Source organism: Phyllobates terribilis, unplaced genomic scaffold (assembly GCF_046119375.1).
Source record: "Phyllobates terribilis strain yellow unplaced genomic scaffold, ASM4611937v1 Scaffold_14__1_contigs__length_39327217, whole genome shotgun sequence".
NCBI classification, from domain to species: domain Eukaryota; kingdom Metazoa; phylum Chordata; class Amphibia; order Anura; family Dendrobatidae; genus Phyllobates; species Phyllobates terribilis.
In genome coordinates, this window is record NW_027362774.1 from 3,194,704 (window position 1) to 3,221,386 (window position 26,683).

The window sequence follows — 26,683 nt, forward strand, 5'->3', positions numbered from 1 at the left end:
TTTTAAACTAAACTCATATCGGGAAAAAAAAAACTATAGTTCTCATGTCTAAAGAACCCCCCAAAAAAGTGATGGCTTTTTGGAAAAAAGGAGGAAGAAAGAAAACTTGGCCTGATCTCAAAAGGGTTAATAGAATAGTGAGATTTGTTTTGTATTTTCTTTGTAGTGTTTAGTAAATATCGCAGCTGTAGTGATGAACTCCTGCCGCTAGATGGCGAAGGGGAAGCGATGACCTCCTATCGCTAGTTGGTATGGTGCAGTAATGACCTCCTGCCTCTAGGTGTCGCTGTGACTTTTGCTATAAATTGCTGGCGGGGCAGCAGCGAATCAGTGAGAGATGCAGGGAGGGCGTGAGCGGCAGAGTTGAACGGCTGCTCGGCAGGTGAGGCGGACGGACGAGCGGGCTGCGCCGTGGCTATGGCGGGCGGCGGAGGAGGAGGACGGCGGCAGCTGCCGGCGCTCTCGGACAGGGCGGAGGAGGACGTGGGCTACCTGGGGGAGGTGCAGCAGGGTGAGTCACAGCTCTGGAGAACTACAAGTCCCATGGTGCTCTGCAGGGAGAGCGGTGGGTGCAGTCGGTGACAGACGGGCGGTGAGAGGCTCTATTAACCCCTCACTGACTGCAGGGTGACTTGTCCCCATTGCCATATCAGGGCTCGTATACACGTTATTTGTTGCTATAGATTTCTCTCTCTCTCTGGGAGTTGTAGTGTTTTACTCCTCACCCCACACTGTTAGCTTGTAATGTATGGAAATATATATAATTTCCCAGAGATTAGTGTGGCGCCCCTGAGGGTTCAGGTGCCACAGAGGTACTGCACCTCACCCAGAGGTGTGGTGTCTCCTTTTCTCAGGTAAGGAGGGAGTGCTGCCCGGGACCCCAACACCTGCATCCAACACTACACTGCTCCAGGCCGGCTGGAAGGGCAAGATGCAATGTGTCTTCTGCTGAACCCCGTCCCTGGCTGGAGTGGGGGAAACCAAAGAGAGGGGGAACCAGTAGTGGGTGTTGGTGGAGTGTGTAGTATAGGGGAGCACCATTGTAGGAGGGACATAAAGGGAAGCCATCTTAGGGTGGCAGGTTAGAAGAGTGATGACAGTGAGTAGTAAGGAGAGGAGGGGAGCAGAGTTTCATTAGGAGCTCTGCTCCATGACTGGGGCCTAGTGATAGGGGAGCAGAGTAGGAAGGCTCCAATTCTACTGAAGGGATCCCAGGGGGTACAGTGAGTGCGGGACGGCACCCGTACGCCCAAATCTGCCAGGCGTCAGAGGGATCAGGCCGCAAGAAGGGAAGCGGTCCCTGGACCAGCCGTGTTATACCAGGTCTCGGCTGGAAAAACCAGAGGCTTCTGCACTTCCATGGTGCAGTCGCCACAGCCTCATCCTAGTCACCGTGAGGGTCAAGTAGGTCCGGGAACTCCAGGTTGCCCAGAGGGAGTTCAGAGCACCCAAACGGGACTTTGTGTGGGGAAGCGCTGGGCAGGAGGGTGAAGACCCAGTGTGAAGTTGGGAACGTAAAAGCGGGGTTGTTAAGCGCTCCTGACATATCTGAGAAAGTGCTGAACCCCCGGTCTGGTAGACGCAGTGCGCCGTGGAGGCGGACACCCGTACAGTGTACCTGAGGACCTTGTACAAGAACTGCGAGTAAAGCTCGGATGACTGCACTGCCTCCGTTAACTATTCCAGCTGCGCCATCTCTCTCCCTGCACTACAAGCCCCAGCATCACCACCCACCATCAAACTCCACACTGCCCCGGGGGCCCGCTCCACCTGTGGGCAGCCGTTCCATCCCAGCTGCCTATCAACTGCCTCAGAGGTCTGCAGCAGTGCTGGTACAAATTACCAGAAACCACAGGTGGCTTAACGAACTATTTACTTATTTATTTTATCCAAATTCCAATCCCCTTTTTCAAGAGTGACCCCAGGGTACGGGCACAGGAGCCGACCACCGCGACATCCCCAAACCAAGTAAAGACCCGGGTACCGAGTCATCCCCATCCCCTGGGCGCATCATCAGCGGCTTCTAATTGTTAGGCTTTGTTCACATATTGCATTTTTTTTTTTTTTTCACTGTCCTTTTGTCTCTTTATGCATGTACATAAAGTTCAGTGGGAAAAAAAAAAAACACATTCTGGTTTTGGCTGAAAAACCTGACACCTGCATTTTTTTTTTTTTTTTCATCGCCCATTACTTCCAATGGGTGAAATAAACACGGACCTTTTCTGTTCTGCAAAGCCCAAAATACTGATAAGAAAACCAAGCTGTGCATGAGATTTCTGGAATCTCAGACTTTGCTGGTACTGTAAAATGCAGCTGAAAAAATGCAATGTGTGAACATAGCCTAATAATGGTATAATTGTATGCTGCGGGGCCGGGCGCTGGCTTAGGGACAGACCTGCCATCCATTTCCATTTATACTCCTGCTATATACCACATACCTGGAGGACATGTTCCTGCTGACTGTCTCTGGCATGTGGCTGGTTTTAGCCCCTTTAGGGTCCGTTCCCACGATCAGGACCCACTGTGACCCCCCCCCCCCCCATAATCGTATGAGGAGCTATTGTTAAGGATGAGTTGTACTTTTGAATGGCACCATTCGTTTTATCATGCGATGCACCTCAAGGTGGGAAAAAATTAGTGTAACAAAATGGCAAAAAAGCTCAATTCTGGGATATATATTTTTTGGTTACTGTAGACCTGACCTGGTGGGATGGTTCTCCAGGTGAGTGTCATCTACTGTTTTTTAGTTTCTTTCTTACCGCTTAACACAAATAAAACAAATAAAAAAAAAAAAAAAAAAACAAAACAACCTGCTTGTTGCCATTTTTTCGAGACCCGTAACGTTTCAATTTTCTGGATCTGGCGCTGGGTGACAGGTTATACTTTTGCTCCCAGACCCAGTGTTTTTATTGATATAACTTTGGGTTAGATACAATCTTTTGATCACCTCCTATTACTTTTTATTGCAGTATTGCAACAATTGAGGTTGCTGCCGGCAGTGCAAACCTAGATGAACGTATAGGAAATAAAAGCTGTCCCATGCTGTGATCCTACACTTTCCATATAGGGCAGAAGCCCTACAACCTTGGGGTCTGATGTGTTTTTTTTTTTCGTTTGTCAGCCTTATATCAGGGGGATGAGGACAGCGACTAAGGCAAAGCTTCTCCACAATGTGGTTTAGCTGGAAACATGCGGTTCCCAGTCCTATTCCAGACCAGCAACCTCCTCTACTACGAGAGTCCTTGTAGGCCTCGAACCTATCTGCTGGGTGAGTACAGCGGTGACTCATGACCACCACAAATGGGGGGGGGGGGGGGGCTTCTTACCTGGTCCTCTTTGGCCGCCAGATCAGGGCAATCTGCACTTCTAGGGCCAGCGACGCAGTGATGGACTGAGGCCTGGTCTGTAGCCCTTACATGATTATCTGGGGCTGAGCAGGTGCTAGAGACGGCACAGTGGTGGGCACTGGCCCGCTTCTGATGCCATGAAGGATCAGAGTGGATGTCAGACCAGAGTAAATCTGTCTCTTACTGGGCTATTGGCACCTCAGAATGGCTGATTTCTGGGGATCCAACCAGTAAGACCACCACAAACCCAAAGAGCAGGGCTCTAATTCCCCATCAGAATGCAGCGGTGGTCCCAAATGTGCACCGCCGCTTGGCTCATTGTTTATGGAAATAGGCAAGCTCGGTGGTCGTACACCATTTAGCAAATTCTCGCCTATCCTAAGGATAGATCAGAACAGGCTGAGGTTGTCCTGACCCTGATAATTTTGTTGTCTCCTTTCTTACTCCACATTAGACTATTGGAATATCCCTATAAATTACCATATATCCTAGTGACATGGGTAGATTTCTGTGAATCCCCCCCACAGTGACGCCATGTGACTGCGGACTTGTGAATCCTCACATTGTGTGCACTGCGAGGATTCTCCGTTGTCGGGTGTGTGACTGCAGGTATGTGATTTGCCTATATGGAGTCACATGCCGACTAGACTATCCAACCTCACTCTTTTCACTTACATTGGACATGTAGTCACATGACCGTCTGCTCCTGGCACCAGAGAATCCTTGCAATAGGGGCAACGTGTGACTGCAGACTTGTACCTAAAACCCTTTAAGTGCTAATGGTCTGTCCTGAGAGTACGTCTTTAGTATGAGATCGGTGGGCACCTGGCCCTCTCTCTGATCATCGGAGCCGCACAGATGGCATCTGAATGTGACAAAATGGAAACTGCTCCCTCTACTGTACAGTGGCTGTTCTCAGTACTACAGCTCAGATCCCATAACTTCAGTAGAGCGGAGCTCCAAGAACGGCTGCTACAGTCAACTGTATCATTGCGTATATCCATTACAGCTGATCAGTGGGGGAGAAGTGAGCGAGATTCGATCAAAATCTGATATTACTGACCTAAGTCTTGGAAAGCCCCCTTTAAATTCTGTCCTGTGATGCACGGTTTCCTCCCCTGATTTGGCATCTGCCCCAATATAAGGTAACCTCTCAGGTTCTGGGATACAGGGGGCACGACGCCATCTATGTCCAGTTCTGCCTCTGATCAGGTGAGGGAGCAGTGTGACCCTTTATTTTTCCTCTTCCTTCCATGGTGACTGTAAACCCTCCGAAGTAAGAGTTTATAGTGGAGTACCTAAACCGAGCCCTGGAGCCGTCCGGCTGGAAGGCCTTATGGAGAACCGACATCTACAAAGTCCTCGTAAAGGTGTGTGTGTGTGTATTTTTCTTTCCAAATTGTCCATTCTTGTGTAATAAGACCGTCTTGTATGATGACTTTCAACAGAATTAACCCCTTCACGACATGACGTCTTAGCCTGCATCTCCCCCCCCCCCCCCCCACATGACATGTCAATCTCAGTGGGATTTGACACTGGCCAGCCAGAAGCGCGTCACAAATCCCACCCATCAGCGCCCTGTCACGTGATTGGGGGGGGGGGGGGGCGCCTATGGGTTGTCATGAAAGCCCGGGGTTTGCAGAAGACCCCTGTCACTGTGAATCTAATATGAACGCCGGCTTGTGCTGGCATTCATAGATCATGATTGTTGCTGTGTATAGCACAGGAGATTAGATGATCGTAGCTTCAAGTCTCCTAAGGGGCCTATTAAAGTGAAGAGAAAATTAAATTTATAATAAAAAAAAAATAAATATATATATATATATATATATATATATATATATATATATATATATATATATATATATATATATATATATATATATATATATATATATATATATATATATATATATAATATATTTTTTAAAGTAAACTGCAAAACGAGAAAAAACACCAGAATTACACTTTTTTTTTTTTTTTTTTTTTTTTTTTTTTGGCCACCGCAACATTTCAATAAGAGGCAATCAAAACATTGTATCCACTCCAAAATGATATCAATAAAAACATCAGCTCAGGGCGCAAAAAAATAATCCCTCATCCAGCCCCATATCCCAAAATATGGAGACGCTATAGGTCTTGGAAAATAGTGACAAACACAATCTCGCACTGTATTCCCAGTTCAGCAACCTCCGAAACACATTGTCCAGGGACTCCGACTGCGAGGTGGACGACGTCTCCATGGTAGAAGGCATGAAGATGGAGGGTCTGAAGAGGAGGCTTAAACTGATTGAGACACCCCTCCTGATGTATGTCGTCTGCGGGGGTTTCTTTCCACACTGAAAGGGAACTTAGAATGGAGTCCCAATGGGGACAGTGATGTCTGCAGAATATGATGACACTGTGTAAGCAAAGCATAATGGTGCTTTTTTCTCTATCGACAGGTATGTCTTCTGTTATCAGAAGTCCAGGATCCTGCAGCTTGAAAAAGAAAGGCCGACGGGAGGGAGAGTCATTCACGTGGTCGCTGCCAGCATGTCCATCCAGACTTTAACGTGTCTGATCAGAGACCGGCTGGAGCCCGAATCCTGCAACCAGAATCAGGAAATTATGGTTAGATTCCAATGTTTTCTATAGCTCTGGTGCAGTCACTGTCACTGTGTATCTAAATGGGGATGAAAAACCCATTAACTAGCAGTGATCAGATCTCGCTCCAGTTGCTGCTGTTGGAGGCAGGTTGTGGCTGGATAGCACCACTTCAAAGTGCACTGTTGTATGTGTAAATGCACGACATGGATCATTAAGGGGTTAATGCCCAGATATTTGCAGCCCCTCGCTTGTTTAGCAGTCGAGTCCCTTATGTCAGACTTGTAGTGAGATACTCTGCGTGATCGCTATGGATGGGTGTAGAATGTCTATGCCCTATAGCTGGAGTCCCCACTTATCACTAGAAAGGGCATCCTGACTACTTGTTGCTGAGAAGTATGACTAGGTTATGTGCGGACTATCAGGAATTACTTGCAGAAATTTCTGTACCTCTTGGCAGCAAAAATAACTCTGTGGAAAATCTGCATCGTTTTCTGTGGGGATTCTCCAATGCATTGTATTGGAAAACCGCAGGCCAAAACCCACAAAGAATGGACATGCTTCATTTCCTGCACATAAAATTCAGTCAGGAAAAATCCTGATCATGTGCACAGGACTTGCAAAATGTCGTAGGAAATCATGAGAAGGTTTGCATTTCTACGCAGAAAAAACACTGTGCGCACAGCCTAAAGCAGTGGTCACACGTGCATCAATGTTCACGTACACAGATGGCAGACCTAGGGTGCTTTTATTGTCACTGGCTACCAGGGAAAGTCTGCACAATTGTGCCGGGAACCTGATAAGCGAACAGGTCGTCCCATGTGTACTCCCATTTAACTGTGTACATGCTACTGGCACAAATGACTGCGGCATCTAAAGGGGTAAATGGCCGGGATCACAGGTCTCTAATTCTGGCCGTCACTGCTCCTGTACTCAATCCCCATGACTTTATCTTGTGTCAAGACATGGCCCCGGCTCCTGCCATTTCCGTTATAGTACATCATTGGTCAGGATGAGGGCAGAAGGGACATGAGGTTCTTGTTTTGGGTCTGTGGGCTGAGAACCCAACCCTCAAATAATAAAACAAGGCCCGCAGGATGACATCCGGTTTCTGTGTGACTTTCCTGTTGTGGATTTTTGTGACTACCATCCACTTCAGAAATCTCTCCGGGAACCTGAATGGACTCCATGGTTTTGGCCAATACCTGAAGTCTATGGGACCGGGATTTGTCCGCTGTCCTGTGATTATCTGATCAGTTTTGTTAGTAGTAATTTTCCCCGTCTCCCCTAGGCTATGGCATGCCTGACTACATCATCATAGAGATGAAAGGGAAGGGGGACAGGTTTGTGGAGTGCTCCGGTGCCCACGTGAAGATCTCCAACATGAAGCTTATCCAGCAAAATGCGGTGGAAGGAATCGTCTGTAAGTCTGAGCCGATCGTTAGACGCTCGTGTGTCAGTCACTAGCTGTAGTCGGTGACTGCAGATTATTGCATTGTCTATTAGTCTGAAATCCAGCAATTGCCTCATCAGAGGCTCCTAATTGGGGCTTTGTTCCTCACAACACTCTACACTGCAGCAGAAAAATCCCAAGTCCAGCAGAAGGCTGAGAAATCCCTTTCTCGGGGAACACAGGACTGTGGGTTCTGCTGAAGAGGCTTGACCCTAGGTGATGGTGTGGGATATTCCCTTTCCTTGGACACGAAGTGGCTCTGTATAGCGCAAGCTGCGGTAGGAGAGAAAAGCGAGATTGTAAAACAACCAAGAGCCGACATGACATGAATCCATGAGAAGAGAGCTGGTTCCTTCCAGGGCAGGAACGCCAGGAATAGGTGGGAGCTCTGCCCCCCCCCCCCCCCATACCCCCTCCCACAATGTATTCAATGGGGTTATACTGGAAGTACAAAAATCCATTTTTCTTAATAGCATTGGGGGCGACACAACCGTCATCTGTTTGGAGACCATCCCAATGGTGAGAAGATGTAGGTGACCACATGGACCGCCTAGCATAGTGTCTTGCAGAAGCCCTAAAGTGCATCTTCTAGAATCTGAGGAGTGGTGAGGACAGCGGCCCATGTGGCAGCCTGAGGTCTGAGACCTGATGCCAGACAGCCCTTGTGGAGTGAGCACTTACCTGTAAGTCGGACATCTGTCCCTGGCTGCTGTAGGCTTCCACAATTGCTGACCTGATCCATTTTGAAATGGTCATGGAGGCTGACGGGCCCTTGTGTAGCCTGTTGCAAATTGTAAAAAGCATAAGAATGCAGGAAAACTTCATTATCCGAAGATGCCGGCACCCTAACCAGATCCAGACAATGGAGAGGGCTCCCCTGGCGGTGAGCGGGTGATGGAGGATGTCCTCAATGTGGAAGGTCCAGTCCTCCTTTGGAATAAAGGCTTGCACGGTGCATCAGATCACCTGGTCCTGATGAACAAGGAAACTGCCGCCTGCAGAAAATGGCAGAGCTCAGACACCCTGCCAATGTAGGTTATGGCCACTAGAAATGCACGAAAGGAGCCTTGGAGATGCTGCAGCGAGGAACCAGAGTGTAGACTAGATCTAGGGCCCAAGGCTCCACCAGGTAACTGTAAGGGGAGCAATCAGCCACGAACTCGACGAAGATCTTAACCTGATTGTTGAAAAGCCAGCTGCGGTGGAGTATGGAGAGGACACAAACCTGTCCCTTCATGGAGGCTGAGGACTACATCCATACCGGACTGAAGAAAGACAGTGGGCTGTAAGGTCCTCTGGTCACACCAGCCACAGTAGGCGCTCCAGTAGTAAACCTGGGCAGATCGTGTCTTCAGGCTTCAGCACAGTAAGGAGAGCAGAAGTCCGATGCTTGGATCTCCACATCATGGCTTTTCAGGCTGTAAGTGGTAAGGGAATAGGGGACATTGTGAAAGGTATGGATGAGCAAGGAGGGCCATGCTTGGAGATTTGGCAATGACTTTGGCAATGTGATTAGGGCCTCAAACATCTTAAATGAACACACCTGGATGGTCACAAGCTGCCTTCTGTTTGTGAGTGTTCACAGGGAAAGGTGACTTTGTTGCTTTCTGTGCTGATGAAAGGAAGCCTTTTCTGGGGAAGTGGACTCATCCTTGACCTGGAGGGTGTCTCTTGCTGCCTGAATAAGATCCTGCATGGCCAAGGCCAGCTTTTAAGACTATCCTGTCTGAGGTGTTCCCTGTTCAGTCCAAAATGACCAAGGAATACCTGCATGCGTCCTCCCCGGCAGGTGTCCGCCGGTGCGTGTCATCCTCCTCAGCACTCCTGCCGGGGAGATATGCAGAGATCCTAGGTGTCTTGTGAACGTCTCTATGGAGGTGGAGGGCACTACTCACTCCATGCCATTTGGAGGTTCTCAAAGGGCTTGAGATCTAGAGAGATTTTTGATCATGGACCCAAAATGCCAGGGTTTCATTAATTGAGCCACTTTGAAGAAATGCTTTTTATGACAGCTCTTTGATCCAAGACCAAGTTGGAGATGAAGTTGCTCTTGTAAGAGGTTTAGATCCCATTCTTTATTCATAGCTGTATTCTTAAGCAAAATTGTGAGTCAGACCCCCTCCATGGACGAAAAGCCCCCTCATGAATGGTCTTGGGAGTAGTGATGAGTGTAACTGCTCATTAGTTTGATTTTTTGCTGAGGGTGCTCGGTTATGCACAGAGTATTGCTGGTGCTCGAGATGTTTAAACAGCTACAAAACGTGTGGGCATTGCCTCTGTTTATCAGGCAATCATCACATATATCTTCTGGCTTTATTAACAGCCTCGACACATGCGGCCGTGGGGACATGATCATCTCCCTTGCAAAAACCCGTGATACTCAGTGCGTACCTAAGCACCCTCTGCAAACTCGAGCAACAAGTACTTGCACTTCTCACTACTTTAGGGCGCTTTCTACTGGTATCAGACCGGACACTTGGGAGCACTCTGCATTTCTTCTCTGGTAGATCTGGAAGAATAGTTCTGAAGGAGTTTCACTCAAGGAAAAAAATGTACTCCAGTCCTGCAGAATCAGTCTGGAGAGAATCAGCTTGTTTTCTGGCTGATTTGGCCTTGCTGCGTGCAGATGCATAGAAACCTGCCTGCTGCCATTCTGGAGCAAGTTCTGCACTGCGCTTGAAGCCATCTCATAGCTGAATCCCCTGCAGGAGACTGTCCTGGTGCTTTCTGAATTTTTTTCAGATGTTTAGAGGGTCTTCTGGCTAGTATTCTAAAAGTGTAGGTACCCTAACCTTCAAATGGCTCAAATTTCAGATTGGTTTGGGACCAGTGGGAATCTGCTTTGGTGCAGTTCATCTCACGTGGTGGCACAGGTGACTGGTGCAATGGGGAGGTTTACTTGCATGTGCTCATTCTATTTTATATTTTTTTAGGACTTTATTGATGAGGTGCACAATCTTCCCACAATCACACTTGAAAATTTACATCATACACAACAGCGAGGGCTACGGCGTCGTGCTGGTGAAGCCGAGGTCCGCTCAGGAGGGGGAGTCCATCACACGGAGCGGAGGTGGGAGAAGTTTATGGGTGATTGTATCATTGGCGGTCGTAGAACGGCAGTTGTCTTGCTGGCTTGGGCATAGGAGGCCTCGTGTGAATGGCTCCTTACCTGTGCATATGATTAAAATATTTTTAGATTGACCATGTCTTATCAGTTGGCCTTTATCAAACTGCATTAACTCCTCACTGACTTCTTGCCCCTTTTCCCCCTTGATAACGACTTAGATGCCAAGGTAGCAGAAGATAACGTAGCGTCTGAGCAGATGCTGCCAGAAGATAAGGGTCACCCTAAAGACTACTGCACCCCGGCCTCCTCCGCGCAGGAAGATGGAGAGCACGGTCCAAGCGACGTCTGCATCGCCAGCGAGGATGTGGATGGAAACGAGTCCATCGTGTCCGAACTGACCGCGACCTCCCAAAGGAAGACCATGGTCTACAAGAAGAGACTGAGCATGCTGGGGCTCACCAAGGCTGACGACGAGCAGGAAGATGAAGAGCACGGTCCAAGCGACGTCTGCATCGCCAGCGAGGACGTGGATGGAAACGAGGCCATCGTGTCCGAACTGACAGCGACCTCCCAAAGGAAGACCATGGTCTACAAGAAGAGACCGAGCATGCTGGGGATCACCAAGGCCGACGATGAGCAGATCATGTCCCAGGAGGTGTTTGTCTCCATCGCCAATAACCAGTTCAAGCGCAACGGGAAGGGAAGTTTCGGCTTCTTCCTCTTCTAAGCCGATCTGACAGATTCCAGCCTCCATTAAATATTAATTGTGCACTCTTTCCTATTTATTGCATTTTGCACCATATTACTCACCAGTTGTTATACTGGGTTGGGTGGTCTCTAATGGGGACCCTTGCACGTCCTCTTTCAAGAGGGTAATGTGTCATTGAGCTTGGTCCACCCCACACTGCTTTAAGCTGTATTTGTATTCCTTACAGCCCCCCATCAGAACAGATGAAGTATTACACTGAAATCAATAGCGTTGTAAGTAATGTGCGGATGGATTTTACGCTTCTGGCTGAGTTGTATGACGATGATGCAAATTGAATCAAGTCTTATACTCTAATACTATGTAACGTTTCCTTCTGTCAAAGGTTTATTGTAGCCTCCTGTTAGGAGTCTGAAGTTGCATCTGGAGAAAAAACAATTTAACAAGAATTTAAAACTTTTTTCTCCCTGCTTTGTTCTGTAATCTAGGGGCTGGTTTACTGTTATTGGCCTCGGTTACATTTTTACCTGCACATTAAAATAAATTGTTCCTGTGCTGAAGAGGAAAAATGATGCTCACAATTTACAGATTGAATGGACATGATGGTGGATTTGACCACGCACAATACTGTACATGCAGCACCCTGCTGCAAACACTGGAGGGGTTTTTTCTGTATTGTAAATGTTGAGGTTGTGTGGACTAAATCTTTATGAAAGGTTCAGTTTCTCCCAGAGCTGCATTCACAATTATAATTAATTGGCCCAGACTTTTGTAAGGTGATGTCTTTTTATTCCTTTTTTTTTTTTTTCATGATGGGTACTGCACAATTATTAGATATAAGGGACCTGAAAACATGCTGATCACTATATACAGAGCTCCTGTGTATAATGTATGTAATAGTGCAGCTCTGGAGTATAATACAGGATGTAACTCAGGATCAGGAATGTAATGTGTGTACACAGTGACTGCACCAGCAGAATAGTGAGCGCAGCTCTGGAGTATAATACAGGATGTAACTCAGGATCAGTAATGTAATGTATGTACACAGTGACTGCACCAGCAGAATAGTGAGTGCAGCTCTGGAGTATAATACAGGATGTAACTCTGGATCAGTAATGTAATGTATGTACACAGTGACTGCACCAGCAGAATAGTGAGTGCAGCTCTGGAGTATAATACACGATGTAACTCTGGATCAGTAATGCGACTCCACCAGCAGAATAGTGAGCGCAGCTCTGGGGTATAAAACAGGGCAAGTGATTCTCAATGATTGTAACTATTTGTTTTAAATCCAACTTTTGTAAGACCTTATTTATTTTGGGTTTACAGTGTGTAGTTTTTTTCCCCTTTACTGATATCACTCGTGTAGTAGTTTCTGCGGTCTTCACCTGTTCTTAATGCTGCTCGGTCGTCTTGTGTTGACTTCAAGTTCAGTCTTGGCATTATTCTGGCCATCAGATTTGCATTGAGCGTGTGAGCGCCACCTATGACTTTTGGTCGTCAGTTGTGGTGACAAGATGACAGCTTGGGATTGGTGCTGGGAACAGTAGAAGACTGGCTGGTTAGGATATTACTGTGATCGGGGAGCATGGATCAGTGACACCGCTCCACTGCTGAAATAGAACCAAATGCTCGGGTGATGACCTTCCTATTCTGTTGTAGCGGATGTTGTTGGCTCTAAAAAAGCAGAATAGAAATGGTCCCACTCCCCCTGCTGATTGAGTAATGACTTTTTTACTACTTTGAGTCAGAGGTGATTCAATACTTTAAAGGGGTATTCCTTTCTCCAAGATCCTATCCCGAAATGTAGTAAGTGTTATAATCAGGGCTGTGGAGTCAGTAAGCCAAACCTCCTACTCCTCAATTTCTATGACTCTGACTCCTCATATATGGTTCATGTGTAAGTGATTTACTGTAGCACAGATTCATCTCTGCTAAAAGTCCAGACCCTTAGATCAGGAATAGGACACATTTATAGGACATTTCATAACTTTCCCAAATTCTTATGAAAAAATATTCCCTACAAACTGCATTGAACTACTGCACCCAATTTATTATATATTTTAGGAGTCGGAGTTGGTCCATTTAATACCAACTCCACCAAAATGGGATCTGACTCCACAGACCTGGTTATAATATCAAATGCCTCCCATTAGAAATGTAGTATAGTTCTTCTGATAAGCTACTGCAATAACCTGCACATGGGGTGACATAGCTAAAATATCCATGGTTATGACCGCTTATAAAAGTGTCAGTAGCTGTTAGTTATCCATGGTTACTACAATGCCCTCCACATGGTGTAAGTGACATAAGGAATCGAAGAATTATATCTCTAATTAGAAATGTAGTATAGTTGTTCTGATTTGCCATGTCTCTTTTCTCATGTGCAGGCATTGAAAGACCTTAGGTATATGGTTACGACCACCGCTATAGTGAGTTACCGAGTTGCAAGTGGTTGTAACCATGGATACTTAAAGAAGTTGTCCACTTCTTCTACATTGATGCCCCATCCGTAGTATAGGGCATCAATGTCTGATCGGCCTGGATCCTGCACCTGCCGATCAGCTGTTATCGGTGGCAGTGGCTGCTGCTGGCCGGAAGTACTTACCTGTGGTGCTTGGCCATCTAGCTGTAGTGGTCGCCGTGGGGTACTGCACATCCCCCTCTAATTCAATTTAATGGGAGGCGGATGTGTAGTCTCCCTCTGCCACCAGTAACAGCTGATTGGCCGGGGTCCCACACCCAGCACCCTCGCCGATCAGACATTCATGCCCTGTCCTACGGATGGGGGATCAATGTAAAAGTAGTGAACAACTGCTAGAGGCTGTGCGCACACTCAGGATTTGAAGCAGAAATTTCTGCAGCGTTTCTGCATCTCCTTGGCCGAATATTGGTTAATTTTAAATGATTAAAGAATGTATGTTGTATTTCAAATAAAGTGTTTTACTGTGTTTATTTAACTCTTTACTTGAGCCCCTTCACAACCCTGGGATTTTCTGTTTTTGCATTTTCGTTTTTTTTCTCCCCTTGTTCCCAGAGCCATAGCGGTTTTATTTTTTGGTCAGTAAGGCCATGTGAGGGCTTATTTTTTGCGGGACGAGTTGTACTTTTGAACGACATTACCGGTTTTACCATATCGTGTACGGGGAAAATTCCAAGTGCGGTGAAATTGCAAAAAAAGTGCAATACCACAGATGTGGTTTTATTTTTTTTTACCACGTTCACTGAATGCTAAAACTGACCTGCCATTCTCCAGGTCATTACGAGTTTGTAGACACCAAACATGTATTGGTTTATTTATTTATTTTTTTTATATATATTTTTTTTTTTTTTTTTTTTAGTGGTGGAAAAAAAATCTCAAAGTTTGTTAAAAAAATGCACCATTTTCCAAGACCCATAGCGTCTCCATTTTTTGGGATCTGGGGCCGGTGAGGGCTTATTTTTTGCGTGCTGGGCAGACTTTTTTTTATTGATACCATTTTGGGGTAGATTCAATGTTTTGATCACCCGTTATTGCAATGTTGCGGCGACCAAAAAACGTAATTCTGGTGTTTTGAATTTTTTTTTCTCTATACGCTGTTTACCGCTCGGATTGATTATTTTTTTTTTTTTTTATATTGAGCAGGCGATTCTGAACGCGGCAATACCAAATGTGTGTATGTAGGTTTTTTTTTATTTTGAATGGGGTGATTTTAACTTTTATATATTTTTTTTTTCATGGAGACTAGAAGCAGCAATTACCTGATCGCCTCTGCTACATAGAAGTGACCTGCTCATCACCTCTATGTAGCAGAAATGCTCCTGTGCTATGAGAACCGACCACTAGGTGGCACTCATAGCGATCAGCACATGACAACCACTGGAGTCTGCTGCAGACCCAGGGTTGTCATGCCCACGTATCGGTGACCCGCGATCATGTGACGGGGTCACCGATGGGCGGGGTACGTGACGTGCTTCTGGCGCGGCGATGTTAAATGCCGCTGTCAGAGATTCACAGCGGCATTTAACCACGTTAACAGCTGTAAGAATCAGCTGACATGTGCCCGGTTCAGTGTGGGGCTCAGCGCCGGAGCCTGCGCTTAACGGGGTGACAGCTTGGTGTGTACTATATGTACCAGGCTGTAAAGTAGTTAATTAGGTTTGGTGATGAGAAGGTCTGACACCTTGTCATCAGCACCAAACAAGAGCTAGATGTCAGCTCATCCCATTTGCCCATTCATGTCATTTCTGGGGCAGCTGTGAGCTGCTATTTTTAGCCCAGGAAGGTGCCATTAGGCAAACCTGGTCCCTGGCTATTAACATCTCACCGCTGGTTCGTTAGCCCCTACATCCCCACGAACAGCAACAAGCAGCGCTTTAGACGCAGCATATTTTTGCTGTGTTCTAATAGCGCACTTTTGTTGATAAATGTGAATCTACCCGCATTGAAGGGTTATTCTATCAGGCAAAATCTGCAGCAGAGAGGTAGTGTGTTCTGCGGGTGAGTTTGGGTACGTGGCCGCAGTCAGGGGCCGCTGCAGGTTTAACGCTGCGTGTTTATACAGCGTCAAACCCGCAGTGTCCAGATGTTACAGCATAGTGGCTGGGATCTCTAGAAATCCCATGTCCACTATGCGTGCATCAGAGGCTGCGGATCACCCGTGGACACTGACATGCGGCGCATCTTTCAGGACCACAGCATGTCAATTTCTCTTGTGGAGTCGCTAGTCTCCACAACGGAAATTTGATCCCTAAAAAGTATTGGATGCGATAAATCCGCGTGCTTCAGGGAACACCTGTGTTCAATAGAATACAATCTTTTGGATGCAAAACAATATGCAGCCAAAGCGCTGCTACGTCTGGATCGTGGGCGCAGAGCCTAAAATTATTTAAAAAAAAATAAAGGGCGTGTACTCCCGCATCATTTCTATAACCAGCAGAGGGAAAGCTGTCCACTGGGGGCTGATATGAGTAGCTGGGGAAGGGGCTATTAGCCAACAATGTTCCCTGGCTATTAATATCAGCCCACAGCTGTTTGTTTAGCCCTTACTGGCTAAATTACAGGGGGACCCCAGAAAAAAAAAATTGATATAGCCTATAAAATTGAGCCAGCACAGGCTAAAGAGACAGCTGCAGGCTGATATTAAAAGGCAGGAAGGGGCCTATGAATACTAGCCCCCTCCACGGCTATTAATATTACCCCTCAGCAGTCCCAGAAATGGCACATCCATAAGATCCGCCAAATCTGGCGCTTAGCCTCCTCTTCCCACTGCCCGGTAGAGGTGGCAAGTGGGGTAATGGGGTTGGGGTTCACGTCAGCCTTGTAGTGGCAGCTGATGTGAAGCCCAGGTTCTTAATGGAAGGCGTCTATAAGACACCCCCATTACTAACTGCGTAGTAAAGTTGTCACTGATTTTCAATAAATACACGGCCAGACTATACATACATACACAGTACCCACCAAAAGTTTGGACACACCTTCTCATTTAAACATTTTTCTGTATTTTCATGACTATGAAAATTGTACATTCACACTGAAGACATCAAAACTATCAATTACCACATGTGGAATTATATACTTAACAAAAAGTGTGAAACAACTGAAAATATGTCTAATATTCTAGGTTCTTCAAAGTAGCCACCTTTTGCTTTGATGACTGCTTTGCACACTCTTGGCATTCTCTTGATGAGCTTCAAGAGGTAGTCACCAGAAATGGTCTTCCAACAATCTTGAAGGACTTCCCAGAGATGCTTAGCACTTGTTGGCCCTTTTGCCTTCACTCTTGTCAGTGTACATTGCTGCTGCAGGAGTGAGATCACTGGGATTCATCAGCTTATCAGCCCCGGTGACTTTGGCACCAGTACTGGTGGGAACAGTCTTCAGAATGTTCCTACGCAGCATCGGTGCTGAAAAGTGACCTTCAGCTGATCTATCACATGACCATACCGCAGGTCCTGGTAGTGCAGCGATGTAAACTGCTGGGCGCGTGCGCTCTCCCAGCAGTGTACTCCCGGGAGGATGACATTGTGGCGGGCGCTGGACAGGTGAGTATAGTGGTTTTTTTTTTTTCTTTTTTTCTTTTTACCACCGCACGCAGTCCCGGCTTGGCTGAAGAGACTACTGCTCCCCCTCAGCCGCGACGATCGGATGAGGGGAGTAGTAGTCCTCCCCAGCTGACCAGTGTACCAACTCGCAGCGTTCCCACAACCCATTGCCTTTAATTGAACCGCAGCAAATCCACAGGTATAATTTTTATACCTGTGGATTTGCTGCGGTTCAATTAAAGTTAGTGGGAGGGAACGCTGCATACAATGGACATGCGTTTTAAAATGCAATTGCAATCCTGAGTGGAAATTTCCGCATCATGTGCACTGCACATCAGGATTGCAATAGCTGGCAGACTGATTACCAAGCGTTTTTGATGCGTTTCTGTGCCGAAAACCCGCTGTGAAAACGCATCAAAAACGCTACGTGTGCACTTAACCTTAAGGTTCTGCAATACCTGCAAACGAGGAAAGAGACACATGCCAGTATTATTACTACTCCTACTACATATCAGAGGAGGTTTTTAAGCCTTATAATGAAATTTAAAAGGTGCTTGTGTGAGATTTTTCTCCAATGGCCATATCGCTGAATAGTTATTAAAACACAGTAACCAAATACCAGCACATACAAGGAACAAATAACACACCATGACTAAACCACATATTACCACCACACAATGACCAAACAATAGAACATTAATAAAACACTCAGTGGCATTATACAGAGCTCTATACAGTATACAGGGATCACCAGTAACATTATACACAGGAGCTCTGTATATAGTGTAGGTGTACAGGTAATAAAGGGATCACCAGTGATGATGTACACAGAAGCTCTGTATATAGTGTACAGGTATCACCAGTGACATTATACAGGAGCTCTGTGTACAGTGTACAGGGATCACCAGTATCATTATACACAGGAGCTCTGTATATAGTATAGAGGGATCACCAGTAACATTCACAGGAGCTTTGTATATAGTGTCAGTGTACAGGTAATGCAGGGATCACCAGTGACATTACACACAGGAGCTCTGTATAAAGTGATCAACAGTAACATTATGCACAGGAGCTCTGGATATAGTGTAGGTGTACCGGTAATACAGGGATCACCAGTGCCATTATACACAGGAGCTCTGTATATAGTGTACAGGGATCAGTAGTAACATTATACACAGGAGCTCTGTATATAGCGTACAGGTAATACAGGGATCACCAGTGACATTATACACAGGAGCTCTGTATATAGTGTCAGTGTACAGGTAATACAGGGATCACCAGTGACCTTATACACAAGAGCTCTGTATATAGTGTACACATATCACCTGTGACATTATACACAGGAGCTCTGTATATAGTGTACAGGTAATACTTGATCACCAGTGACATCTATAGTTGAATAGATGAATGACTTCTTCATCCGGAGCAGACCGCTATCACTTCTTCCAGCCAGGACTTGTGTCTTCAGAAAATAACACAGTCATCTATAACTGGTCACTTCTTGAGCACATTTCCCACTTTTTCCCAACTTCTACACTGCACCAGATGAAGAAAAAAAAGCAACATCGTGCCACCTTGCACAGTAACAGAATCTCCCTTTTGTTCCCTCTATGGAAAATAATATCCTCAAATGGGGGCGATCTTACCTTTGCCCTGTATGCTTCAATAATGACCAATTGAATCCAGCGAGCGACTGTCGACTTAGAGGAATCTGAACAGAGTGCTGGTGACAAATAGCGCCGCGTGGCTCTGTTGATGTCCAGCTGGTGCAAAGCTCTCCTGGCACATGAATTGGAGATACCAGATGGGATCTGAAAGCTACTGCACAAACCTGAGTAATATCCCGGGAGCAGGTAGGACTTGGATGTGTATTTACTCGTTGGGTAAATCTAGGGTGGCGAAGAAGTCTATATGCCAGAGAATGGTCAAAACTGATCTCATAATGTCTTGAAAGTTTTCCTTGATGTGCCCATTTCAATAGGCGACATCGATCGCAAGTCTCCACTCATTGGGAACACAACTCCCTGCCGATCCTGAGGAGGGACTTCATCCGCAGCTCCCTTCACAAGAAATTCCTCTACCGATGGAAGTAGATGAAGATTGTCTACGAGGTTCAGAGAGAACTTGTTTGGAGATCCAGAACGTAACTTGGTATAATGGTGGAACAAACTTGAAACCGAGGGCCTGACGTCAAATCTCAGACAATTTCTCAAACTTATTTTTTGGATGTAGAACTAGAATATTGCTCTTTGTTTGACATTTCTTTGCTTGTCAGAAACCCGGTCCATTCTCTAACATTTTGGGGGGAACCTGGATTTCGAGGATCTAGAGTTGCCTCTTCCTGTAGAAGGGAAAGCGACATCCTAGCCTTCATCTACATTCTTTAAGATAGCGTCTTAGGTTCTCATCCTCAGTCTATTGGGCTGAAATGGTAATGAACAGAAGTGATGCTTCCAAGAAAGGTTTCCAGACCGCGGCTTTATCAAGAAAGCTCTTCTTGTGGAGTAATTGAATGCCAAAAGTTCTTAAAGTATCTCGTACAGTGTCAGAGGAACTCTGAGGCAATTTCATTAATTTTGCTAAAAATTTCCTAGCCGTTGACTTTTTCTTCTGGTTCTCTTGGAATTAGACTTGCCTCGACCCTTAATGCTTTGCTACAGGTAGAGGAGCAAGCGTCAATTTATAGACAGAATAGACTGTCTCAGTAAGGAAATCGGCTTTCTTATCAGTGGGGGTCCTTTATAAGAGACAATTCTTCAGACTTTTTCGTAAACTTTGCAACTGTTCCATCAATTTTCCAAGGAACTTCCCAAAGCTCCGTGTCCTTGGGATCTAGCCTGAACACCAATTTGAACCAGGGTCTATTTTCTGGTCTGGTTTCTTTTTCTTTTTTTTTTTTTTTTTTTAGACCATTTCACACCAAATTTTCAGCAGATGGTGACTTGGAAATACTTAAGATTTGAGCGACAGGAAAAGAATAAAGATAAAGAGCCGTCTCTTTAGGAAAAGAATAAAGAACCGCAATGTTAGAGTCATCCGAACCGTCGGGCAAAGAAGCATCAGAAATAGATGAAGAAGAAGAAGAAGGAGCAGGCAAAGCCCTTGAAGTCGAATTGCTTTTCCTATTTAAGGGAGAGATCATCTTCTTAAACATTTCAGAGAATGGGAACCAGAAGAAACTCTGGAAAGGCGGCAGCGTCGGGAGATAAACAGGAGGCGCAGTCAGCCACGGTATAATGTTCGGAGAGGGTGGCTGGTGTGTTACAAAATCCCTGGGTCAAGATTTCTTGCTTCTCTTTCCAAATGTAACATTAAGACATTGGAAAAAGAGCAAGAAGTTATTGGCCACATACAGTTATATGAAAAAGTTTGGGCACCCCCTATTAATCTTAAGCTTAATGTTTTATAAAAATTGGTGTTTTTGCAACAGCTATTTCAGTTTGATATATGTAATAACTGTTGGACACAGTAAGGTTTCTGCCTTGAAATGAGGTTTATTGTACAGAAAATGTGCAATCTGCATTCAAACAAAATTTGACAGGTGCATAAGTATGGGCACCCTTATCATTTTCTTGTTTTAAATACTCCTACCTACTTTTTAATGACTTACTAAAGCACTTTTTTTGGTTTTGTAACCTCATTGAGCTTTGAACTTCATAACCAGGTGTATGCAATCATGAGAAAAGCTACTTAAAATGGCCACTTGCAAGTTCTCCTGTTTGAATCTCCTCTGAAGAGTGGCATCATGGGCTCCTCAAAACAACTGTCAAATGATCTGAAAACAAAGATTATTCAACATAGTTGTTCAGGGGAAAGATACAAAAAGCTGTCTCAGAGATTTAACCTGTCAGTTTCCACTGTGAGGAACATAGTAAGGAAATGGAAGAACACAGGGACAGTTCTTGTTAAGGCCAGAAGTGGCAGGCCAAGAAAAACATCAGAAAGGCAGAGAAGAAGAATGGTGAGATCAGTCAAGGACAATCCTCAGACCACCTCCAGAGAGCTGCAGCATCAACTTGCTGCAGATGGTGTCACTGTGCATCGGTCAACTATACAACGCACTTTGCACAAGGAGAAGCTGTATGGGAGAGTGATGCGAAAGAAGCCGTTTCTGCAAGCACGCCACAAACCGAGTCGGCTGAGGTATGCAAAAGCACATTTGGAGAAGCCAATTTCTTTTTGGAAGAAGGTCCTGTGGACTGATGAAACCAAGATTGAGTTGTTTGGTCATACAAAAAGGCGTTATGCATGGCGGCAAAAAAACACAGCATTCCAAGAAAAACACTTGCTACCCACAGTAAAATTTGGTGGAGGTTCCATCATGCTTTGGGGCTGTGTGGCCAATGCCGGCATCGGGAATCTTGTTAAAGTTGAGGGACGCATGGATTCCACTCAGTATCAGCAGATTCTTGACAATAATGTTCAAGAATCAGTGATAAAGTTGAAGTTACGCAGGGGATGGATCTTTCAGCAAGACAATGATCCAAAACACCGCTCCAAATCTACTCAGGCATTCATGCAGAGGAACAATTACAATGTTCTGGAATGGCCATCCCAGTCCCCAGACCTGAATATCATTGAACATCTGTGGGATCATTTGAAGAGGCTGTCCATGCTCGGCGACCATCAAACTTTACTGAACTGGAATTGTTTTGTAAAGAGGAATGGTCAAAAATACCTTCATCCAGGATCCAGGAACTCATTAAAAGCTACAAGAAGCGACTAGAGGCTGTTATTATCGCAAAAGGAGAATCTACTAAATATTAATGTCACTTTTCTGGTGAGGTGCCCATACTTATGCACCTGTCAAATTTTGTTTGAATGCAGATTGCACATTTTCTGTTAGTACAATAAACCTCATTTCAAGGCAGAAACATTACTGTGTCCAACAGTTATTACATATATCAAACTGAAATAGCTGCTGCAAAAACACCAATTTTTATAAAACATTAAGCTTAAGATTAATAGGGGTGCCCAAACTTTTTCATATAACTGTATGTATCTATGGTGTCGGACTTGGGAACTTTGGGCCTTTCGGAGGGGCCGATTCTGGGGGCCCACCTTTCATCTATACACAACCAGCGCATTGTCATTAAAATGTTTTTTTTTTTTTGGACCAGGGCTGATTTTCATCAGGCATCATATTTTACAATATTTCTATGAGACACACAAATATAGGATTGTCGCTTCGTTCGGTCGTCACGAGATCGTTCCTGCGTGTTAAAGGATCGAGAGAAGCAGAGTGAGAAGTACAAAAGTATGATGACCCATCAATGCGACAACCAGAGCCGGATCCTGACAGTCAGCATATTACCCACCTGATATGGTGCATGACGAAGATCAGTCCTGGCCTGGAAAACCCTTTTAATGATAATGCAGAATGACGCATTGGAGAGAGCCGTGCAGTGCAGCTCCATAAAGGATTACATCCGGCCACTGCTAGAGGCCATTACAGCTGATCAGGGGGGTGCTGGATGTCAGACCCCACTGATCTGAGGGATAACTAGTCATCATTTGCCCAGAGAAGCCCCTTAGTGTTTTCACTTACTACAATACTGATTTAATGGCTCCCTTTCAGTATGGCCTCTCCTAAATCCCCCCTCATACACAGTATGATACTTACACGGTGAACTCCCCCACACACACAGTATGGTGCCCCATGCACCACTGTATATACAGTATGAGGTCCCCCACAGTCCACTTTATACAGTATGTCCACCCACAGCACCGTGTATACAGTATGCCCCCCACAGCCCACTATATACATACAGTATGTCCCCCACACACCCACTATATACAGTATGTCCACCCACAGCACCGTGTATACAGTATGATGCCCCACACAGCCAACTATATACAGTATGTCCCCCACAGACTCCTATATACAGTATGTCCCCCATAGCCCACTATATACAGTATGTCCCCCACAGCCCACTATATACATACAGTATGTCCCCCACAGACTCCTATATACAGTATGTCCCCCATAGCCCACTATATACAGTATGTCCCCCACAGCCCACTATATACATACAGTATGTCCCCCACACACCCACTATATACAGTATGTCCACCCACAGCACCGTGTATACAGTATGATGCCCCACACAGCCAACTATATACAGTATGTCCCCCACAGACTCCTATATACAGTATGTCCCCCATAGCCCACTATATACAGTATGTCCCCCACAGCCCACTATATACATACAGTATGTCCCCCACAGACTCCTATATACAGTATGTCCCCCATAGCCCACTATATACAGTATGTCCCCCACAGCCCACTATATACATACAGTATGTCCCCCACACACCCACTATATACAGTATGTCCACCCACAGCACCGTGTATACAGTATGATGCCCCACACAGCCAACTATATACAGTATGTCCCCCACAGACTCCTATATGGTGGAGACAATACGGCGCCGGACTACTGGCAGCCCATTGCAGCAGCAGAAGCTTCTACTTTATTTTAGTTACAGTTTTGTTACAGTTATTTTATTTTATTACCTTCTCTGGATTGCAACGTTCCTGTATACTCGTCTATTGGGGATGGAAGATACAACACTTCCCACACTATCAACTGCTGCTGGGCACACAGCACGAGATCTGCACCTGGATCTTCTTCCACCACTTACAAGTCTCCTGCAGGTACAGACACTCTGGGGCAAGCAATACAGACCAGCTCAGCTAATGCTACTGAAGGATGCATGCTGCTACCCACAGCCTGTGACAGGGATACAGCCATATGTGAGCGGTGGAGGTCACTGTATACGATTTGCCATGGAGAGGACTGGTGTGACGGGTGGGAATAATGACGGGATGGTGGACCCTAGGTCTGTTGCTAAACGAGCAGTGTATTCTAGGGATCGTCTTCTGGAACTGCGCAGGATAAAGTCTTCTCCAGCAGTGGCAATACTGAATGTTCCACGGGAAATAAGGAGACCTTTCAGAGGCTGCAGAGCAGGCAAGAAGATCAAGTCCTGGAGGAGAAGGTTTAAACCAGTGGTCCCATCCATTATCATGGGTAACGTACGATCGCTGGGAAATAAGTCGGATGAACTGCTGGCTCTGAGTAAGACCCAGAAGGAGTTTAGGGAATGCAGTCTCATGTGCTTTACAGAAACCTGGCTGCATGAGGAGGTCCCAGATTCATGTGTCTCGGTACCAGGGTTTCAAATGGTTCGGGCTGATAGAGAGAGAGTTAGATGCGGCAAGAAAAAAGGTGGAGGAGTGATACTCTACATTAACAACAGATGGTGCAATCAGGGGCATGTAACTGTTAAGGAGAAACATTGCTGTCCAAATATTGAACTGTTAGCAGTGGGCCTCAGGCCTTACTATCTGCCTAGAGAATTCACTCTTGTTATTGTAGTTGTGATGTATATACCACCATCTGCGAACCCAGAGGCTGCTGGGGATGTGTTGTCAGGGGTGATGGCCCGGCTTCAGACTAAACACCCAAACTCTCTAACTGTAATTTCTGGGGATTTCAATCGAGTAAAGATCTCATCTGCAATACCAAAGTTCTATCAATATGTCAAATGTCCTACACGGGACAACATCACACTGGATCTCCTCTTTGCTAATGTTAAGAATGCTTATTCATCGGCTGCATTACCCCCCCTGGGGAAATCTGACCACAACCTCATACTATTGTCTCCTGCTTACCAACCAGACGTCCGCAAACAACCAGTGACAATTAAAAAGATAAGGAAGTGGTGTCCAGCAGCAGAGGAGGCGTTACAAGACTGCTTTGACTGTACAGACTGGGAGGTGTTGTGTACCATGAAAGAGAAATGTAATGTTAATGAGATTACTGGCAGAGTTACTGATTACATCAACTTCTGTATGGACATTGTAGTACCTGTTCAAGAGATTCGGTGTTATGCAAACAATAAGCCATGGATTACAAAAGAGTTGAAACATTTACTAAACATGAAAAAACTGGCTTTTAAAAGGAAGGACAAGGAGGCATTGAAAATTATACAGCGAGACCTAAAGGGGAAAATTAAGATTGCCCGTGAGGCATTCAGAGTTAAATTAGAAAATCAATTTGCACAAAAAAGCTCCAGAGAGGTGTGGGCTGGAATGAAGCTAGTGACTGGGTTTAAGGCAAGGTCGGAGCAGGGGGGTGGTGGACTTACAATGGCTAATGAAATGAATCAGTTCTTCAATAGATTCAGCAATAAAGGTGCGGTAGCAGCAGGGAAGGGGGAGGAGGCCGGGGAACAACTAGCTAAATTAACAGGGGGTGAAATAGATCATTTCTCGGTCTCCAAAAATGACGTGAGGGACCAGTTTAGTAAGCTGGCCATTGGCAAAGCAGCAGGGCCTGACGGTCTCAGTCCACGTGTCCTCAGAGTGTGTGCAAATGAGTTATGTACTGTCTTCCAGCATCTCTTTAACCAGAGCTTACAATCAAAGAGAGTACCAGTGCTATGGAAGACTTCCTGCCTGGTGCCGATTCCCAAGACTACCTTCCCGGCTTCCCCGGGGGACTATAGACCGGTGGCCTTAACATCGCATGCGATGAAGTCCTTGGAGAGAATAGTACTTGCTCACTTGTGTCCGAGGGTGATGGCGCATACTGATGCTCTTCAGTTTGCGTACCGGCAGGGACTGGGTGTGGACGATGCTGTAGCGTCTCTGCTACAAACAGTACATTCCTTTTTGGACAATGATGGAACCACAGTGCGTGCTTTGTTCTTTGATTTCTCTAGTGCGTTCAACACATTACAGCCACTCTTACTGCGAGGAAAGTTGATTAAAATGGCGGTGGATGAGGGACTTGTGAATTGGATAATTGACTACCTGTCGGATAGGCCACAGTTTGTTAGGTGGGGGACGGCTACATCAGATAGTGTACTGAGCAGTGTCGGAGCCCCGCAGGGAACAGTGCTGTCGCCATTCCTCTTTACATTGTACACAGCTGACTTTCAGTATAAATCAGACCGTTGTCACCTCCAGAAGTACTCGGATGACTCTGTGATAGTTGGCGGTATTGGGAAGGACCAGGACGAAGAGGAATATAGAAGGGTGGTTGCGGACTTTGTAGTATGGTGCCAGGCTAACCATCTAGAACTAAATGTTAAGAAAACCAGGGAGTTGGTGATGAGCTATGGAAGGTGCAAGAAGGTATGCCTACCTGTTACCATTGACGGTCAGGATGTGGAGATGGTGGACAGTTTCAAATATTTGGGGGTTTACCTGGATAGCAAGCTAGACTGGAAGTGCCACATGGAGAAGGTCTACAAGAAGGGGATGAGTAGATTGTACTTCCTAAGGAAGTTAAGGTCTTTTAATGTGTGTGGCAAAATGCTTGAGGTGTTCTACCAATCCATTGTGGCTAGTGCCACCTTTGCGGCAATAATTTGCTGGGGTAACAGTGTGCGTGTTGCTGACGCCAACAAGCTCAACAAACTTATAAAGAAGGCTAGCGCGACGGTGGGCCTACAGCTTGGGACTTTTGAAGAGGTGGTAGAGGATAGGA

General features: G+C 45.8%; 1 protein-coding gene across 5 annotated transcripts; it reads left to right on the forward strand.

Annotated features, from left to right (window-relative positions):
• Positions 1 to 291: 291 nt before the first annotated feature.
• On the forward strand, positions 292 to 14,099 carry LOC141175727 (SHC SH2 domain-binding protein 1 homolog B-like). 5 transcript variants are annotated; one of them, XM_073659643.1, is made up of 6 exons: positions 4,545 to 4,717; positions 5,529 to 5,656; positions 5,792 to 5,960; positions 7,225 to 7,356; positions 10,320 to 10,456; positions 10,672 to 14,099. In XM_073659643.1, the coding sequence occupies exons 5-6, from the start codon at positions 10,330 to 10,332 to the stop codon at positions 11,178 to 11,180; spliced, it is 636 nt and encodes a 211-aa protein (XP_073515744.1). In that variant the 5' UTR covers positions 4,545 to 4,717; positions 5,529 to 5,656; positions 5,792 to 5,960; positions 7,225 to 7,356; positions 10,320 to 10,329; the 3' UTR covers positions 11,181 to 14,099. The 5 variants fall into 5 exon arrangements, with proteins under 5 accessions (XP_073515746.1, XP_073515744.1, XP_073515745.1 ...); XM_073659645.1 differs by lacking the exons at positions 4,545 to 4,717; positions 5,529 to 5,656 and adding an exon at positions 292 to 511; XM_073659644.1 differs by lacking the exon at positions 7,225 to 7,356.
• The last annotated feature ends 12,584 nt before the right edge of the window (positions 14,100 to 26,683 follow it).

Excerpts from the sequence above, each read along its gene's own strand:
- LOC141175727 (XM_073659645.1), top strand. The coding sequence starts at position 10,330 with ATGAGGTGCACAATCTTCCCACAATCACACTTGAAAATTTACATCATA. Across the intron at positions 10,457-10,671 it reads GTCCATCACACGGAGCGGAG|ATGCCAAGGTAGCAGAAGAT; the intron begins GTGGGAGAAGTT and ends ATAACGACTTAG.